This window comes from Lissotriton vulgaris, chromosome 11, assembly GCF_964263255.1.
Source record: "Lissotriton vulgaris chromosome 11, aLisVul1.2, whole genome shotgun sequence".
In the NCBI taxonomy this organism is placed as follows: domain Eukaryota; kingdom Metazoa; phylum Chordata; class Amphibia; order Caudata; family Salamandridae; genus Lissotriton; species Lissotriton vulgaris.
Window position 1 is genome coordinate 94567846 of NC_141699.1, and position 15858 is coordinate 94583703.

Sequence of the window (15858 nt, forward strand, 5' to 3'; positions counted from 1 at the left end):
AAACCAGAGCTTCTAATGGTACACAATAAGAAACCAAACCACTTTATTTCCATAGAATAACTGTACACAAGAAGTCAGTCCCAAAAAACCAACCTCACACAGAAGAAGCCACAGTTTCTCATTTGTTTAGAGTCAATGTACACAACAAGAACCCAAAGCTCGTCACTCATATAAAATAACTGAACATAACAGGAAACCGGACAGAGACCTGTTTCACACACTACAACTGTACACAATAAAAGAAAAATTGTACACAATAATAATCTAGCACTCCTGGTGTAACATAAAGTCTGGAAGGCCAAACTCCTACTTCAGGCAGGCAAAGACTCTGGGCCCAATTCACAAAAGTAAACTGAGATCTCGGTCTAACTTTACAATTTTTGGTATTCACAAAGGGCATTTACAAAACGAAAAGTTAAACTTTTGTCTCAGGTAAACTTAAGTTTTGGTCTTAAGTATACCTCAGACCAAAAAGTTAAACTTAAGAACACAACCTATGTTTAACTGAGACAAAAGTCTAACTTTACGATCCGCAAATACCCTTTGTGAATACCGAAAATCATAAAGCTAGACTTTTGTCCCAGTTTTCCGTTGGGAATCGGGTCCTCTATTTTTGCCTAATCATCAATTTTTCTGCCTTTGACGTAGATGCCATCTGTTCTTATCTTCCCAAGAAACTGTGAGAGTGTCAAATCATTCCGACGATGACGTCTATAAGACACCTGATGCAATATCAATCTAGGACAAGTTCCTAGTTATCTCTTTCACAAGGTCAGATTATAATAATAACATAAACAGTGTGGTCTGAATTGACGTGCTTTCACCATATTTGTTTATAATAATACTTTTAAGACAAACATACTCATGCACACAGGTTGTGTCAGACATTTCTAAGGTTTTATCAGAAATTCTCCATATTAGATATGCCAGAATAAAAAAGGTACAACAAAAACTGGGCAGGTGAGTGAGGGTAGATTGCGCTGGCAAGAAATCCTAGTAATGCAATGCAATATCCGGTTAGCTCAAAGGAAAAGGTCCTGGTCACCCAGCCAGAACCAAACAATGTGACATATAAACAGGACACACGTGTAAAGTTATAAAGCAGACAATATATCCTGAGCTAAGAGTTCTTCAATATCAAGAAACAAATATCAAATCCAAGAATTCAAAGTGTCTTCATTTCATCTTCATTTATTTTCATTTTCAATTGAGTCCAATCTTCACCAATAGAAAATATAATAGCCGCTGCCAAGGCACACAATCTACCACACACAATCAACACAAGCATACGGCACACAAACACAATATAAGACACAACATGACATTATATCCATATGCATCAGACTAGGCTCATGTTCTGCATGGTTGCATAAAAGATGTCATTGTAATGGGTTGTGAAAAATGAGGAGAAGACCCTCAACATGAGGTTCTGTTAATTGCAGTAAGGGACAAATACAAAAGGTTGGGAAGTCGTTTAGCATTACATACCATCATGTGAGGGAAGATCATTCCAATTATGAACATTGCTGAAAAGTTAGTTATCCCCGTAAGTACCACGGCCGGTGGCCGGGAGGCCTGGGTGAAGTTAGATACAGTGATTGGCAAAGACACACCACCTTTAAAAAGAATAAAATGCAAAATCTTATTAAGCATGATATGTGTAACATAGGACTCAATATGTCCCTGACAATTCTAGCATCCAATTTGTCATAATAATTATGCATTAAGTGATTGTTCACTTTGTCCTGGTGAAACTTGAGGTAAATGGCATCCTGCCCCAGCCAATTTCCTTCTAACTTGGAAGTACTTGTGGCCATTGGCCAATTCCTTTCTGACCCAGTGAATATCTTTTGTAAGGTTCCAAAAGAATAGCCCCTCCTCTGGTAAATTTAACTTTTCAGCTGCTCCTGTGCCTACTCAAGAGGCAACAACCTTTCTGTTGACTGCTTTGCAAATGATAAACAAACCTCTCCTCACGGCTCTGATCCACAGGCTGGATTTTCTAAAGGGATGGGTGGATTTCAGCATGCTCAATGGTTTTGAAACAGACATCATGAATTTTGGTTTATTTCACTGTCAGCCTTGTTCCCTCACTTATATTTTTATGGACACTCCAGTGTGCACCTCCGTATCCTGAACAAATGTATGGTCCCAAGAGGAATACACCTTTCCGAGCAAGTGCAAGAAAGCAAGGACTTTCTTGATTGCAAACAGAATGTTCAAAGCGCTTCTGGACTCGAGAATGGACATTACATTTCTGCTCTTCCAAAAAAGGCACCGCCTATGATTAGGTACAAAATACAGTGTCCCACCTTTGCATGTCTGGACATGCTATTAAAATATCGCCTTGTAATATTATTGAGTGCAGGGTGTCAACTACCACAGTATTGCCTTCAGTAAGCATGTAAGTCTGTATAGGCAAGTGTGGAAGTGTAGGTTTACTATTCATAACTCCACATCTATGTAGCTTGAAGATATGTATAAAATGTACATATGGAAAGGGGAGACCTCTTGGTCACCCCGAACGTATGGCTGGGTGCCCCGACCGCCCGGGAAACCTTTGCAGGCGGGGGGCGTGTCCTCGGCCGGTATGCCCAAAGTGGCGTGTTTGGAGCACACCCCCACCGCCGAAGAGGGTTGTCCTAACACCAGCCCGGAAGTCCGTGCACTTTTGGGCGGGAGGGGGATGCCGCCCCGCCTCCCCGCTGCAAGTTGAAAGGCACGGGGTCCAGGCAGGCGTCCTCTTGTTCCCGTGCTCTGAAGGCTGCAGCACTCGTCGCTCGTGAGCCCTCAAGGGAACAAGCAGCAGTTTTTTGAACATGGTAATCGTTGTTTTTTCTGTTTCAGTCGTCGAGGTGTATCTGGGATCCGAGGAGCTGCTGGAAAACAGGCGGAGAGCAAAACAGAACATCGGATATGCCTGGAAAGAAGAATGGGAAGAGCTCCGAGATGGAACGGATGCTTCGCACTCTGGTAAACCAAGTGTCGGCAATGGACAGGAAATTTGGTAAAGTGGACCGACTGGGTCGCAGCTTAGCAGCACTCCAGAAGAAAGTGGAAGCACAGGCCGGGCCCTCAGGGAGATCTAAGAGGATTGTGGGGCCTGCTTTGCCAAAAGTTACTCCAGGGGGGACAAGGGGAAAAAGAAGAAAGAGAAAAGGGGTCCTAGCGAGGTCCCGGTCCCGATGGAAGTTGCGCTGGTCCCAGTAACCCCCGTGGCCAGCCCGGTGCCCGCACCGGATGGGGGATTGCCAATCCCTGTGATTATCACACGACAGGATAAGGAATAGGTACCCCCCGAACTGGTGATGCATCTAGCGGCGGTATTGCCTTGGTTAACACCTTGGCTGCTGGCAGTTTTCCCGTCCTGTGCTGGAAATTGCCATTTTGCTGGTGTCATGATGAGCTCAGCTCGTCATCAGCACAGCTCAACTGTGCATCATGACGAGCTGAGCTTGTCATCAGCATCGAAAGGGTTAAAGAAGGGAGCGGGGGATCCGCGGCGGCGGAGGATCCAGCTGAGGAGGCCAGGCAAATTATCGACCAGCTCAGGTAGGCAAGGGGCTCTGGGGCAGGTGACGAACAAGGCCACGGTCGAGAACCAGAATAAGGCGACGGACGCGACCGGAGGTACGACGGAAAAAGGTAAGAGGTTGCTCCCAATAATGAGGGAGGGCGCTGTGCCTTCAAGGCGGGAATGCCTGGCACAACATGTTCCGATGGCCATGAAAGAGATGGCGTGGGCAAACAAATATATTAATATGTTTTCATTGTTGACGGACAATCGTGAATTAGAGTATGCCAAAACCCAGAAGGAATGGTTGCACCCAAGTGAATGGAGGGCCAAGATGGCAGAATTCAGGGTGGAGGAGTCTATGATGAATTGGATCAGGGCTTTTTCTGTGTTTGTGGCTATTATGGGTGAGCGAACACCAGAATTGTTGGGAGACCTTGCTTGCTACCAGAGCAGGATCACGGGCTTCCATGAGAAATATGGGGGGGACGCATGGAAAGGGTACGATGTGTCGTTTAGAAAAGCGAAAGAGTTTAATGAATCGTTGACTTGAGATTGTTTAGAGACTGTACCATGGCATGCTCAGTTCACGCCAGGCTCGGCAGCAGGAACAGTGTTGAGTGCGAACGGTTTCAGGGCTTTTCAGCAGAAACAACCGCAGCCCTTTCGACCAGCCCATGGGGGAGAAACGCAGTCGAGATCGGGCGGGAATGGGAACAAGCGAGGGGTATGTTGGGGTTTTAACAAGGGAACGTGAAGTAGGCCGCAGGGAACATGCAGGTTCAGGCATGCCTGCGCAGGTTGTGGTAACACCTTCCACCCCGAAACTAGCTGCCGAACAAGAGGCAATGTTACCGGGGGAAAAGGGGGTACCAAGCAGGATTGACACGGTGGCTCGGATGACTAAGCAATCACCCGTGGATATTTTGGCTATGACCCCCTGGCTGAGCAAATACCCTGATCATGTGTCCGCCGGGATCCTGCGGAATGGCTTCTCGTATGGCTTCAGGATCCCGGCGGGTGATTTTCGGGGGGGGCCCCTTATGCAGGAACCAACTGTCCGTTACGCACAACCCGACTGTGGTCGCCACAAAAATTGCAAAAGAAGTTCGCTTGGGGCGGGTTGCAGGACCGTTTGGTGAAATACCAGCTGCCAATTTTGTGTGTTCCCCATTAGGGATAGTTCCCAAGAAGGAGCCGGGCGAGTTCAGGCTCATACATAATCTGTCTGCGCCAAGGGGGGCTTCAGTGAATGAGGCAATCGATGCAGGCATTTGCAGTGTGAGGTATGCATCGTTCGATGACGCAGTGGTCATGTTGAATCGCCTAGGCCCCGGGGCACTGTTAGCAAAATCGGATATTGAATCTGCATTTAGATTACTGCCGGTGCAACCCAAGGATCAGCACTTGTTGGGTTTCACATTCCAGGGAAAGTACTACATGGATATGTGCATGCCGATGGGTTGTTCAATTTCTTGTGCTTACTTTGAAATGTTTAGCTAATTTCTGGAGTGGGCATTCTCAAGGGCCTCAGGGCACGAACATGTGATGCATTATCTCGATGATTTCCTGTTTCTCGGTCCGGCGGGCTCTCGGGACTGTGCACGGGCATTGCAGGAATTTTGCTTGCTCATGCGGGGTTTCAGGGTTCGGTTGGCGCCAGGTAAGACAGTGGGGCCAACTACCTCCCTGGAGTTTCTGGGTATTGAACTAGACTCTGTGGAGGGTTGCTTCCGTCTGCCGGCAGAGAAGATTGCCAAATTCAGGGCCTCCTTGTGACAATGTCTTAGGAACGACAAGGTGACACTGCATCAACTGCAGCAAATAGTGGGACAGCTGAATTTTGCACTGAGGGTTCTACCGATGGCTCGCCCTTTCTCACGATCCATTGCCCAGGCCATGGTTGGCCTCGAGGAAGGGCACCATCTCACAAGACTGTCGGCAGAGGTGCACCAGGACATGCTCATTTGGCTGGCATTCCTGGCGGATTTCAATGGCCGGGTAGTCTGGAGCAAAGCCCCGGCCTCGTCAGCAGAGTTAGGTCAATGAACTGACTCTGCGGGCAGTGTGGTGTTTGGCGCGATCCTTGGTAACCGATGGTCGGCCCAGAAGTGGCCAGCATGGTAGGAGGCAAGTGGCTTGACGAGCAATATTGGTTTCCTAGAGTTATTCCCGATCTGGGTAGCGTTGTCGGCCTGGCCAGAAGAGTTCCGAAACCACTCGGTGATATTCTGGTCTGATAACATGACTGTGGTGGAGTGCATTAACCAGCAGGCAGCACGCTGCAAGTGGATATTGCGATTGTTGAAAGAAATTGTGTTGAAATGCTTGAGGCTAAATGTACAATTCAGGGCAAAACAGGTGCCGGGAATACTGAATAATGCAGCTGATGCGCTCTCTCGTTTCAAAATGCAGGCATTCAGGGATTGTTTACCCTCAGCGGAGCTAGTGGCAGCGCCATTTCCCGAAGCACTATGGCAATTCGGCACCCCGGACTACAAAACCTCGTGGCAGCCAGTTTAGTGCCCAGGACAAGGAAAGCTTATGAAGGGGCGTTCCGCTCGTACTGCACCTTTTTGGGCCCTGAATGGGAGCATAGATGGGGTCAGGAGGGGTCCATTACCCAATTTTTAGTGGCACTTCATGAGGAGGGCCGGTCGGCGGCAACCGCCAGTCGGTATGAGGCTGCCATATCGTTTATGGCTCAGCTCCAAGGGATCAGGGACCCGACTGACTCCTTTATAGTCAGAAAGGCGCTGCGCGGCTGGCGGCGCCTAGAGGGGCGCAAAAAGGATACCAGGCATCCAATAGGATTTGACAGGTTGACCGCCTTGCTGGCTAAACTAGAGGAGACGTGCTCCTCACCTAGTGAGGTTGTCCTATTCCGGGCAGCATTTGCACTGGCATTTTATGGGCCCTGCGGGTAGGCGAACTAGCGGCTGCCAATAAGAGGGATACCGAGGGGGGTCTGCGCAGGGACCACACGCAAGTGAGGGGGGATTCCCTGCTGATCACGATTGCCAGGTCAAAGACAGACCAGGAGGCCCAGGGGAGTATCATTGTGATGCAGCGCGCTCCGGGTAGTCCCTGTTGTCCAGTGATGCACGTTGAGGCCTACCTAAAACAAAGGGTGACGACGTGGGGGGGGGGGCCTTGCTGCGGCATGCTGACGGCACCCCGTTAACAAAGTTTCACTTCCAAAGGGTGCTGGCGATCACGATTGCAAGGGAAAAACAAAGTAAAGCCTACGAAAAAATATTATATCTATTTAGTTATAAGACTGGATACCATCAATTGTCCAATCTTGAGTGAATCCTTCTCAACACAAATTAATTGAAGTAATTTTTTTACCGAGGAGTATCTCCAGAAGGATAACAAACGCACAGAGCAATACAAATCAAATGTGTAGTTTAACTATCTCTTTTAATTAATCTACATTCACCCTTAATTATTGGTCTCTCACATTGAACAAAAACTGTACACAATTCATATATACACACAAAACACATATACTTTAGATTTACATATATACACTTTTTTTGGAACCAAACTCTCGGTTCTAATGCCCCACTGATTTAAACAAGGATGTCAATGTATAATTCCTTAACATAACATTCCTTCACATTAGATCACCGAAAAAAAAAAAACTAAACCGAAGGGAGTGTATGAGGTTTTAACCACTTTTAACCTCTCTCCAAGTAGCACTCTCCTAAATAATTTTTTCAACAATGTTCGACAGATCTCTTGTTTTGGAGTCTTCCAATGTGTGTGTCGACGCGTTTCAGCCTCTGTTTAATCCAGGCCTCATCAGGACTACGAGGGCAAACATACTAGAACCCTAAAACAAACAAACTCAATTTGTATTGACCATAAGTTAACTGGGATAACACATCACCCTCCCATGCACAAAACCATGTGATTCTATTTACAGTGTGACTGTATTTACAATGTCGAATATCTCATCCTAAGGTGTATGGCATTGAATAAGTAAACCCCATTTTGCGTGTATTCTAATAGACATTGATAGAGCAGAGAGAATATATAGACCCTCCACCAAGACTACTTGTTAGACAAGCTTAACTACTTCTTATAGCCACTTTCAGTTGCAACCAAAAATTATGAGCCTAGGTCACCTAAAGTGTTGATAATATCTACATTACATACCCGGTTCGAAATAACTGTAGCCAAAGGTACAGAATTCACCTTATATTCACAAATACTTTCAATCGTAAGGGCTACAAAACAAAGCGATCACGATTGCAGCTGCGGGCTTGAACCCGAGTGATTTTGGAACTCATTCATTCAGGATAGGGGCCGCCACAGAAGCGACGGCCGGGGGTCTGCAGGCAGACAATGTTAAACAGATGGGGCGATGGTCTTCAGACTGTTTCAAACGTTACGTGTGGTTGCACATGTTGTAAATTATTTGAGAAGTGCACTCACGCTTGTTGTCTTTTGTTTGGATTACAGTTTCATGAGCCTGTGACGCAGGACGGAAATTGGGACCGGCCCAGTATCAGCTAACCACCACTTCAGGAGCGAGGAATGGAAGACGTGTGGTCTGGGTCGTGGGCCACTCATACGTGAGACGGGCCGCGGACATATTCAGGGCAGGTGATGCGATTCACACATCTGAGGAATATGGTTTCAGGGTGACCTTCCATGGGAAGGGCGGTTTGTGTATTGACCGACTGCAAAGTTTTGTGGAAGAATTGTTAGGGCGGCACAGGTCACCGCCATCAGTAGTCATAGTGCACATTGGGGGCAATGACTTGGTGAGGTTGGGCAGACGGGCTTTAATTGAACACATACTTTCATCAGTTAGTTGGTTAGTGTAGGAGAGTAGGGTCTGCTATCCTATGGTCACCCCAAATTTTTGCTTTTTGCTTCACTGGTTTCTGACTTAATGTGGCTGTGGGCCTGCTAATCAGACCCACAGCCTGCTGTTCTCTCTCTAAATTGATGCCAATGCACTTTAGGTGCATTACGAATTGGAACTGGTTCACCTTATGAGCCCCTGTACTAGTGCACCCTAGGTGCCCAGGGCATAGGTGTATCCAAGGCCTACCAGGGGCTGCAGCACGTATTGTGCCACCCCTGGCCTGGCCTCCATCTTTGACACAACTGGCTGATCACTCAGCTGGGGTAAGTCGGTGTAACCACCTCTTACTTAGGTACAGTATGTCTGTGCCTAACCCTAAACTGGACACATATGTTCCTATCAGCCACTCCTATGGAAGGCCTCATCAATCCTGGAGGCAGAGTGCTTGGAAATATGTGAGATGGTGCTCTGGCATGAGCTGAGCCTGTCTGCAGCTGTCGGGAACAACTCCCTAAGCTGTTCCGGGATATTGCCATACCATATACTCTTAAGTGCATTATAATCCTCGCGGTTAAATGCTATCTTTGGTCTGGCTTTATCAAAACATGTCGAGTAAGGTGTCATACGAATTGGAATACTATCCCCTCGCCAATTCTGGCGACGGGGATAGCATTCCACCCTTCTAGAGGGACACGACATGTGTGTAGCCTTAACCCCGGTTAAAGTTAAACAGAGCCTCAGCTTCACAAAATGGACGCTGCCACCACAGACACAAGTCTGGCCTCCTGCTGCTGACCGAAACTCGGCAGATGGTGGCCTGGACAAAGGGTTTCCTGCCTTGGGAGGTGCGAGCACCACCCCAGACAGGATTTTGTGTATTAGGTAGGACAGGGCTGAAAAGAATCAGACATGCCCGGGGCACACAAGGTGTCCCCGTGCATAGGCCAGTCCAAACCGGTTCTGGGGCCTTCCAGCCCCAGTCCTGGCGCGGAGCTGGACAAAGGAAAGGGGGTGTAACCGCCCCCCTTCCTGGTTCCACCCAGAGGAGGGACCTAGTAGGTGATCCACCCCCAGTTTGGGAATAAGAGGGGGAGCAGTGCCATTGCACAGCAGATCATCCCGAAATCAACTTAAAACTAAGAAGAAGACTGGACTTCGACATTCTGCTGCACAGAAGACTGAAGAAGAATCTCCCTTGTGGCCAAGGAGTGACCACCCTGTGAACACAGGCACCAACCAGCAACTCGACGTCTGCTTTGCCGCCGCCTCCCGCCGGAGCCCGAGCCCAGAGCCCGACAAGAACCAGATTCCCAGACCTCTCAGAGCCCGATCCACAGTCCCTGCGAAGAAGGGACCCGTGGAGGCACCGAGTGACGTGGGACCGGACCTCTTGGAAGACACTCGAAAAGCTGACTGCGCAGCTCCTGAGGCATCCTCGACGTTGTGCTTTGGGGATTGAGAACCCCCACCACCGAGCAGCCCTTGCACCGAAGATCAGCCCCCCAGCATCTCCACGATCTGCGTGGGGCCCTTTTGCACTGTGCCACTCGACGCGCCATCCCGGCCACTAGCCACGCGGCCAGCGGCCATCTTGGCGACGAACCCGAAGATTTAAACAGCAGGTCTGGTTGCTCCAGACCTACCCAAGCTCCTGTGAAAAGGAGCACCCGCTCTGACCTTGCTGGTCCGAGTGAACAGCCTCTTTCGACTTCTGCGTGGCTTGCATTTGCCAAGGCCTGTTTGCTCCGATCAGGTCGCCGACACCGCCAACAGCGAGAAGCCTACGTGGGACAGCTCGTGACCGACTCCTGGACGTCCTCGACCCCGGGTATCCACGTGGCTGCAGAAAGAAGCTACCCGACAACGCCTGTTTGCACCCGACATCGCCTGGTTCCGATCTGGTTCCACGGTAGTCACTGGCTAGTGACTTTGAACACTGTCCCCTCTGCTTTCAGGTCTTCAACTCTTCAGATCCACCCTTGGATCCACCGGAACTCTTCTCATCGAGCCGCCTGCAGCATCTTCAGCTCCAAGCACCATCGACCAGCGTGACGAAACCCGACACATCTTCAACCCTGTGCACCCGCTTCCTGTGGGTGAGGTAACTCAGCTCCGCCGGTGCTCCTGCACTGGTACACATCCCAAGGGCCTGTGTTTTAAGTTTCAGCTCCGTAGGTCACTCGGAAGGTTCCTAATTTTCTAACTTTGTGCTTTTTACGCACCATAGACTTTGTATTGTAAAGTGCGTGCACTTTGAACACTGCATCCGAGTCCCGTGGGCCTTTCCCGACTTAGTTAACTCCAGTCTCGAATAGCTCCAGCGATTCCCAAGGCCCTAGGCCTCTTCACTTTCCTTTAGGTATCTCTTATACCACTTATTTAGTATATGGTTCAGGTGGCCCCTAGGGCTCATCCATATTGTGCAACTTTTGTGTATTTTAAACTGTCTTGTGATTTTACGCTTGTGCTTCTGTGCTCATAAAGAGTCCAGGGGATTTTAATAGTTAATAAATCAATATATATTTTCAATATATATCTGTGTGGTGTCCCTTTCATTTGGTATTCAAGGGGGTTGTGTATGGTATAACAGCTGGCTTCACATGCCTTTCAGAGTTTAGCCTAAGACTGCTTTGTCCACGTTACCACTAGGATAACTGGTCTACAAGGTTGAATTACAACCATCATCATAAGGGTTGCTTGGCATGGTACAAAGTGATCACTAGAATTAGTGAGCATTATATACCAGGCCAACTTCTCACATTGGTGAGCAGCGGATTGGGATCTGAGCTTGCTGTTGTTTTACCATTACAATCTTTGAGATTATCATTTGAAAGATCATACAGGTACCTGCTAGGTACATATAAAACAAGACTAGTATACATAAGTTCTACTGAACTTAGTTGTTGTAGAGTAAAGGGAGTAGCACACCCTAGCTACAACTACTAGATAGGTTTAGTAGGTAAACACCAGTGTAGGTAGATTGCAACACATCCACCCACACTAGAGCAATGTCTGGAACAGAGGGGTCCAGTGGACTTACTCCTGTTGAGAGTGACCCTCCAAGGGCACCATCCCAGTTTGCTATTTTTCCCTTTAAGGAATTAAGACAGCTTTGTGTCTTAAGGGGTCTGAAGACAGGGCCTTCCCCTACTACAGACCACCTAAGAGAGCTCTTGGATCAGTCTGAGGCTCTAAAGACCTCTAAAGCAAACCCCACAGGGGATGCTGAAGGAGGCCATCCTTCAGAGGATGACACTGTAGACACCCCTGCCCCTATCATCCTGGTAGATGAGGAAGCCTCCACCACTGGAGCTCTTCAAGTAGATGTAGAGGAAGAAGAAGAGGAGGAGGAGGTGGAAAGCAGTGAGTCAGATGATGACAGAAATAGTCAGGTGCTGGTCAGTAGACTGAACCAGGCTAACTTAAGTCAACTTGGGAATGAATCAGGTAACAACCCATTCAGACCCCCAGGTGGACTTAACCAGGGCCATAGGAGGAGGAGGCATCACTCAGGTGAATCCAATACCTCCCATGTCTCTAGAGGCTCTCATGGTCACTCCAGAAAGGAGATGACTAGCCCTCAGAGAAGGGAACATGAGGCCAAGATGAGAGAGGCTGAGCTTAGGATCCAGAGGCAAGAGTTAGAGGTTGCCCTGGCTAAGGAGAAACTTGCTAGAGCAAGACAGCCTAGAGAGAGTGGATTAGGATCCACTGGTGGCAGCACTATCCAGAAGGATAAAGACAGGTCCTTTGATACAAGAAACCTGAGTAAGATTGTGCCCCCCTACAAAGCTGGGGATGATATCCATAAATGGATAACTGCAATGGAGAGAGCCTGCATGGTACAGCAGATCCCTCAGGAGCAGTGGGCAGCAATCTTGTGGCTCTCCTTTGAAGGTAGAGGCCGAGACAGACTCCTCACAGTTAGTGATGGGGATTCTAGAAACTACCTGGTCCTGAAGAGTGCTCTGATTGATGGGTTAGGCTTAACCACTGAACAGTACAGGTTAATGTTCAGAGATACCCAGAAGACACAGACTCAGGACTGGTCTGAATTTGTTGAGTGTGCCACTAAGGCTCTGGAGGGATGGTTGCTGGGAAGCAAGGTTACAGACTATGAAGGATTGTACAATTTGCTGATGAGAGAACAAATTTTAAATAATTGTCAGAACCAGCAGTTGCATCAACATTTGGTTGACTCAGATTTGACCTCTCCCCAAGAATTGGGAAAGAGGGCAGATAAATGGGTAAGAACCAGAGTTAAGCAAAAGAACCAGAACCAGAACCAGGGTGGTGACCAGAAGAAAACAGACCAGAAGGGTGGGGAGCAGAAAGCTAAAGACCAGAAGTCTTCAACAGGGCCCCAAACTGAGACAGAGGGTGGGTCCCAAACTTCCAAGAAGAAGAAGAAAGAAGGTCAGAAGAAACCCTGGTGTAAAACTTGTAAGAACACCTCTCACTGGACAAGTGAGTGTAAAAAGGGTGGAGCCCCCAGCACTGCAGCCCCTAAGGCACCTGCACCCACTAGTACAGTTAGCAGTGTTGGTCCCCAAGCCAAGGGTTTAGTGGGAATCACTTTGGGAACTGAAGGAGATTCTGACCTAGTCAGAACCCTTACACAGGCTGTTCTGGTTTGTGAAGGGGACATAGATTTGACCCCTGACATAAGTCCCAGTAACCTGGGCAAATACAGACAGACACCTTTGATTAACAACAAAGTGGCTCAAGCTTACAGGGACACATGTGCCAGTGTCACTATGGTGACACCTAACTTTGTGGACCCTGGACAATACATGCCAGGCGATGATTACCTGGTGACCAATGCCAGCAATGTCACTACTACACATAGTGTGGCACTTGTTAACTTTTCCTGGGGAGGGGTAACTGGCCTAAAGAAAGTTGTGGTTAGTGCTGATCTCCCAGTAGAATGTTTGTTGGGCAATGACCTGGAGAACTCTCTATGGTCAGAAGTTGAGTACAGGACTCATGCAGAGATGTTAGGGATATCATCACATGTCCTTGCTGTGACCAGGTCACAGGCCAAAAAGTGCCTCTCTGAACCTCAGGTCTTGGATCCTGGAACAATGGACCAAGTACCTCCCAAGAAGAAGAACAGGAGGGTTAAGGCTGCGCCTTCCCAACTGCCTACAAGTGAGGATCAGGCTTCACAGGAAACTGATCTTGAGACCCCTGAAGGAACTGTCCCTGAAGAACTTGAACCTGATCAGGTTGAGTTTCTGGGGACAGGGGGACCTTCTAGGGCAGACTTGGGGCAGGCTCAGTTAACCTGTCCTTCTCTTGAACCCCTCAGACAGCAGGCTGCTGCTGAGGCTGCTGGGAATGCTCAAGGTGCCCATAAAGTATATTGGGATGATGGACTCCTTTATTCAGAGGCTAGAGACCCCAAGCCTGGTGCTACCAGGAGGTTGGTTATACCTCTGCAATTTAGGGGCTTCCTACTCACCTTGGCCCATGATATTCCTTTAGCAGGACACCTAGGCCAGAACAAGACTTGGGACAGGCTTGTCCCTCACTTTCACTGGCCTCACATGTCTGAAGACACCAAGGAGTTTTGTCGCTCCTGTGAAACCTGCCAAGCCAGTGGTAAAGCAGGTGGAACAACAAAGGCCCCCCTGATACCACTACCTGTGGTGGGGGTTCCCTTTGAGAGAGTGGGGATTGATATTGTTGGTCCAATGGATCCCCCTACAGCATCTGGGCACAGATTCATACTGGTGGTAGTGGATCATGCCACCAGGTACCCAGAGGCAATTCCCCTTAGGACCACAACAGCTCCTGTTGTGGCCAGGGCCTTACTTGGAGTTTTCTCCAGAGTGGGGTTTCCTAAGGAGGTAATATCAGATAGAGGTACCAACTTCATGTCTGGATATTTGACAGCTATGTGGAAGGAATGTGGTGTAAACTACAAGTTCACCACTCCTTATCACCCACAATGCAATGGGCTTGTTGAGAGATTTAACAAGACCCTAAAGGGCATGATTAAAGGATTACCTGAAAAGCTCAGGCGAAGATGGGACATCCTTCTGCCCTGCCTTTTGTTCGCTTACAGAGAGGTCCCTCAAAAGGGGGTTGGCTTCAGCCCCTTTGAATTGTTGTTTGGGCACCCTGTAAGAGGACCCCTGTGTCTTGTGAAGGAAGGATGGGAGTTACCTCTCAAAAAGCCTAAACAGGACATAGTGGACTATGTACTTGGTCTCCGCTCCAGGATGGCAGAGTACATGGAAAAGGCATCCAAAAACCTTGAGGCTAGCCAAGAATTACAAAAAGCTTGGCATGACCAAAAGGCTGTCCTTGTTGAGTTTCAGCCTGGACAGAAAGTATGGGTGTTGGAGCCAGTGGCCCCAGCAGCACTCCAAGACAAATGGTCTGGACCCCATACAATTCTGGAAAAGAAGGGAGAGGTTACCTACTTGGTGGACCTAGGAACTCCCAGGAGCCCCCACAGGGTGCTCCATGTGAACAGATTGAAGGCATATGTCAGCAGGGCAGACATGGGCTTGCTCATGGCTACAGATGAGGGACAGGAGGAAGAGAGTGACCCTCTCCCAGACCTGCTCACTCAGAACCCTGAGGATGGCTCAGTTGATGGTGTGGCCTTAGGTGGCAGCCTCACTGAACATCAGCAACATGACTGCAGACAAGTTCTACAGGCATACAGGCATATGTTCTCATTGACACCCAGTCAGACTAACTGGTGTACACATGTGGTGGACACTGGTGACAGTCTTCCTGTAAAGAGCAAAATTTACAGGCAACCTGACCACGTCAGGGACTGTATAAAGACTGAGGTGCAAAAGATGCTGGAATTAGGTGTCATTGAGCCTTCAGAGAGCCCCTGGGCTAGCCCAGTGGTTCTGGTCCCCAAACCTCACACCAAAGATGGCAAGAGAGAGATGAGGTTCTGTGTGGATTACAGAGGACTCAATGCTGTCACCAGGACAGATGCACACCCTATTCCAAGGGCAGATGAGCTCATTGACAAGTTGGCTTCTGCCAAATATTTGAGCACATTTGACTTGACAGCTGGCTACTGGCAAATCAGGTTAGCTGAGGAGTCTAAAGCCAAGACAGCATTTTCTACCCCTAGTGGGCATTATCAGTTTGTGGTGATGCCCTTTGGTTTGAAAAATGCACCTGCCACCTTCCAAAGGTTGGTGAACCAAGTCCTCACTGGGTTGGATGACTTTTGTGCAGCTTATCTGGATGATATTGCTGTCTTTAGCTCCACCTGGGAGGATCACCTGATCCACCTGAAGGAAGTGCTTGAGGCTCTGCAGAAGGCAGGCCTCACTATCAAGGCAACAAAGTGCCAGATAGGGCAGAGCAAGGTTGTATACCTGGGCCACCTTGTAGGTGGAGGCCAAGTTCAACCACTGGAGAGTAAGATCCAGACCATCAAGGACTGGTCCCCTCCAACTACCCAGACTCAGGTCAGAGCTTTCTTGGGCCTGACTGGGTACTACAGGAAGTTTGTTAAGAACTATGGGTCCATTGTGACTCC

At 48.6% G+C, this 15858-nt stretch overlaps 1 protein-coding gene across 1 annotated transcript in view; it reads right to left on the reverse strand.

The window, feature by feature from the left end:
* The window catches only part of LOC147679025 (solute carrier family 2, facilitated glucose transporter member 11-like), a 617202-nt gene that overhangs the window by 17346 nt on the left and 583998 nt on the right, over positions 1 to 15858 (reverse strand). Inside the window, exon 11 of the mRNA XM_086944708.1 lies at positions 1489 to 1616. Within this exon, the coding sequence (XP_086800834.1) occupies positions 1489 to 1616 (128 nt within the window). The remainder of the gene's footprint in view (positions 1 to 1488; positions 1617 to 15858) is intronic.